Here is a 4,423-nt window from a genome sequence, read left to right as displayed (position 1 = left end):
GTTAATGCATTTCAAAGTGTTGGGAAAAATTCCCAACAAAATATTTGATGGAATGCTGGAGTTGTTACATGATGCATTTCCAGCCCCAAATAAGCTTCCAAAATCGCACTATGCAGCGAAAAGGTTGTTGCGGAAACTTGGATTGGGCTACGAGTCAATCCATGTCTGCAAGCATGATTGCGCACTGTTTTGGAAAGAACATGCTGGAAAAAGCAAATGTCCTGTTTGTGGAGAGGATTAATGGGTGGACAAGAACACCAAGGGAAAGAAAGTGCCTCATAAAGTGATGCGTTATTTTCCTTTAACCCCTAGGTTAATGCGAAAATATGCATCGAGGCACATTGCTCAACATATGAGATGGCATCACGAGCAACGTATAAAAGAAGATGGTGTATTGCGTCATCCTGCTGATGGGAAAGCTTGGAAGGACTTTGACCGAAATAATCCAACATTTGCAATGGAACCCAGGAATGTGCGGCTTGGATTGGCTGCAGATGGATTCAATCCCTTTGGTAATATGAGTCTGTCTTATAGTATGTGGCCAGTAGTGTTGACGACATATAACTTGCCACCATGGTTGTGCATGAGAGAAACTAATTTCATGTTGAGTTTATTAATTCCGGGACCTCATTCGCCAGGAAAAGATTTTGATGTTTTCTTAAGACCATTGATTGATGAGTTAAAAGAATTATGGGTGACTGGTGTACAGACTCGAGATGCAGTCGATGGCAGTTTCTTCACTCTTCGGGCAGCTTTGATGTGGACTATAAACGATTACCCAGCAAGGAGTAGCCTTTCTGGATGGACTGCTCAAGGTTATCATGCTTGCTCTACTTGCAATGTGGCAACACCATCTATTCGTTTACAAAAGAAGGTTGCTTTTTATGGTTATAGACATTTTTTACCAATCAAACATGCCATTAGAAGGGACAAGAAGACATATGGTGTCGTTGAAAAGAGATTACCACCACAGCCATTAACCATGCAAGAAATGTTCACACAAATGAGTTTTATACCTGATTCTCTTCCTGGTAAGCATGTCAGTTATGGCGGCCAAAAAAGAAAGCGTACAAAAGAGCAAGTTGGTTGGCGGAAAAAAAGTATATTTTTTGAGCTCCCATATTGGGCCAACATAATGTTGCGACACAATCTAGATGTTATGCATGTTGAGAAAAATGTGTGTGACAGTTTAGTAGGCACAATAGTTGGGCTGGAGAATAAGACCAAAGACACAGTTAGTGCCAGAGTAGACTTGGAGAAGATGAAGATGAGACCAGAGTTACAGCTGAGGAAGTTGAATGGTCGGATACAAAAGCCTGCGGCCAAATTCACTTTCACTGTTGAAGATCGCCAAAAGTTTTGTCGATTTCTTAAATCAGTGAAGTTTCCAGATGGTTTTGGATCTAACCTAAGGAAAAATGTGATTGATAATGACAATAAGATAACTGGTTTGAAATCGCATGATTGTCACATCATTATGCAACGCCTTTTGCCAGTTGGTGTGCATGCATTCCTAGAGAAATCAATGAGTACAACTATTATTGAGTTATGCACTTTCTTCAAGCTCATTTGTGCGAGAACTCTAAAAGTCTCAGATTTAGAAAAAGTCCAAACTTCAATTGTTGAGATTGTTTGCAAGTTAGAGAATATTTTCCCACCTGCTTTTTTCGATATCATAGTCCATCTACTAATACATTTACCGGAAGAAGCAATACTTGGAGGACCGGTTCACATGAGGTGGATGTATCCTTTTGAAAGGTATATGAAAAAATTGAAGAATTATGTCCGTAACAAAGCACGTCCAGAGGGCTCAATAGCAGAAGGATATGTGGTTGATGAGGCATTAACATTTTGCTCCATGTACTTGAAAGGTGTTGAGACAAAGTTCAATCGTCCAGACCGAAATGTAGATGTTGGTCCATCACTTAAAAAGATGTCGGTCTTTCGATCTCAGGGTCGTCCAATTGGTAAGAAATCATTGACAATTTTGGAAGATGAAGTGAAGAAAATAGCAGATTGGTATATTCTAAACAACTGCAATGAGATCTTGCCATATCTTCGGTAAGTAATTAAAGTAGTTCATCATTTCATTGCATGTTTATTATAACACTTATTAGTAGCTCTTAAATTAGTTGTTTTTGTTTTTTGCAGAGAGCATAGGGAAATTCTACAGACTAGAGGTGTTGAAAACCTAGACCAATTACATAGAGAGGAATTTCCTAATTGGTTTTATAATAAGATTTATCATCTTCGACAAACAGGATCCTTGGAAGTAGATGAAGAATTAATCTCTTTAGCAAACGGTTCTTCAACTCGTGTTGCGTCGTACCCTGGGTGTGTTGTAAATGGAGTAAGATTTTTGTGTTATGACAGGGACAAGAATCGCAAAACTCAAAATAGTGGAGTCTCTGTAGCGGGTGTCGAAAATAGTACTTATTACGGCCAGTTGGAAGAAGTTTTAGTGATGTCTTATCTTTCTGGTTGTTCTGTTGTATTATTTAAGTGCAAATGGTTTGACACTAATCGGTCTTCAGGATTAAAGTTTGAGCAAAACATAACGAGTATCAAAACCAGTTCGGAGGCCTTCAAAGATGATAAATTTATCTTAGCAACTCAGGCTAACCAAGTTTTCTACATTGAAGACCTTAAAAATAAATCTCATTGGAAAGTCGTCCAAGAAGTGCATCACAGAAATGTGTGGGACATCCCACTAGTTGAAGAACAAGCGGAGGATGTAGAAGTAGATGTTATGCACGACACTAGTTCCTCTAATTTCCAATTATTCGTTGATCTTTGACCGTTGCCACCAATCAGCTTTGAACGTACGGGGGCTCCATTACAATTTGTTGAGATAGATAATGTTGCAATTGAGGAGGAGAGGGAGGAGGAAATGGAAGAAGAAGAGGAGGAGGAGGAAGAGGAAGTGGAGGAGGAGGAGGAGGAGGTTGAATACGAAGATGATGAAGAGGAAGATGAACACATAGAAACCGATGATGATAGTGAAGATTATTATAGTGATAATTAAGTGGTAATTTTATAATATGTTGAAGTAATTATTTTTAACAATAAATAATTTTATATTGTCATTTTTAACTGATAAATGTAATTTTAATATCGATTAATTTGACAGATATGGCTGATGTTATTGCTCAATCTCACGGGGGTGATGGTGGAGGATGCGATCCTCCACGTGGACCGGCAGATATCCCAGCTGATTGTGAACGAGGTAATATTTCACACATTGATATACTCCTTAAAATTTAACAATTAATCCATATTAATTTTAAAATATTGAATTTGCATACAATAGCGCCTCCAAGTAAACGTGGACGCCATAAGGGATTGAACACGCGGGAAAAGAGGGAACAGTTGGGGCGTCCTCTCCCTCTCGAGTGGGATGTGCGGGGGAGAACATATAAAGAGATCGGAGAGTACAGCTCAAATTTCTCAAGAGAGCTCGGATTACTTGTTCGACAGTACACAGATCCGGACTGTCCTCAATGGTCAAAAGTACCAAATGCCTCGAAAGAAAGAATACTTGCACATTTGGAAGTAAGTAGTTTATGTATTTTTATGTTAATTCTCATTTTATGTTATATATGATATTTACTAATAAATGTTTGTAAATTAGGATGATTTGTTTGATATTGGGCGTACTAGATATGGAGAAGGGCATATGCCTGGGATCTTGAGAGGCATTGATACTTCGTGTGCTAAAAAGTATTATGACTGGAAGTACGATATTAAAGAGCACTTAACGATTAATGGGCCACAAAATCGTTATGGTGGTTGCACGGATACGCAGTGGCAAAAAGCAATTGATTTTTTCCGTCCCCCAGAAATTACGGTATTAATTTCTTGCTAAACTTAACTATCTTAATTAAATATATTACTAACGATAACTTTTTGCAGAAACGTTCTGTGGTCAACAAGGAAAATAGAAAGAAACTGAAAGAGCTTAGCTATGGAGGTTCTCAGTCAATCCCAGCCTTACGCTATAAAAATGTTAGTTAATTAATTATTTTTTAGTTTATTTTTCTTATTTACGTTTAATTATTAATTTTATAAAAATATATGTACGTGACAGCGCAATTTAGAGACTGGGCAACTTGAGTCCATCCCGGATAGCTGGATGGATACTCACCATAAATCAGGCACAGGGTGGGTGACAGAGACAGCAAAAAATACTTGGGTACGTTAAGTTTTTTTAAACATTTTTCAAAATTTTAATTGTTTCAAAATTTTAATTACATTATACATTGTATCACAGGAGGAATTGCGTGCATACCGCAACACACAGCAGACACAGGCAACTGATACTGAGAGTTCCACACCAGTTTCGAGTGCGCCTGAAGATGAAGACATATCTTTGGTACAAAATGTCTTCGGAAAACGACGGGGCCACCAGAAAGGATATGGACGT

General features: G+C 38.2%; 1 protein-coding gene across 1 annotated transcript; it reads left to right on the top strand.

Moving 5' to 3' along the window:
• The first annotated feature begins 257 nt into the window (after positions 1–257).
• LOC133802396 (uncharacterized) lies at positions 258–3,685 on the top strand. The gene is made up of 2 exons (XM_062240692.1): positions 258–815; positions 3,311–3,685. The coding sequence occupies exons 1-2, from the start codon at positions 287–289 to the stop codon at positions 3,601–3,603; spliced, it is 822 nt and encodes a 273-aa protein (XP_062096676.1). The 5' UTR covers positions 258–286; the 3' UTR covers positions 3,604–3,685.
• The last annotated feature ends 738 nt before the right edge of the window (positions 3,686–4,423 follow it).

The sequence above is a fragment of the Humulus lupulus genome, chromosome 9 (assembly GCF_963169125.1).
Source record: "Humulus lupulus chromosome 9, drHumLupu1.1, whole genome shotgun sequence".
Taxonomy (NCBI): Eukaryota; Viridiplantae; Streptophyta; class Magnoliopsida; order Rosales; family Cannabaceae; genus Humulus; species Humulus lupulus.
This window is presented reverse-complemented; position numbering and strand designations above follow the sequence as displayed.

What these genes read in the sequence shown, in the direction of transcription:
- LOC133802396 (XM_062240692.1), top strand. Translation starts at nt 287, where the DNA reads ATGCGTTATTTTCCTTTAACCCCTAGGTTAATGCGAAAATATGCATCG. An exon ending in TTCTGGATGGACTGCTCAAG is followed by an intron (nt 816 to 3,310) that starts GTTATCATGCTT and finishes TGCATACAATAG; the next exon opens with CGCCTCCAAGTAAACGTGGA.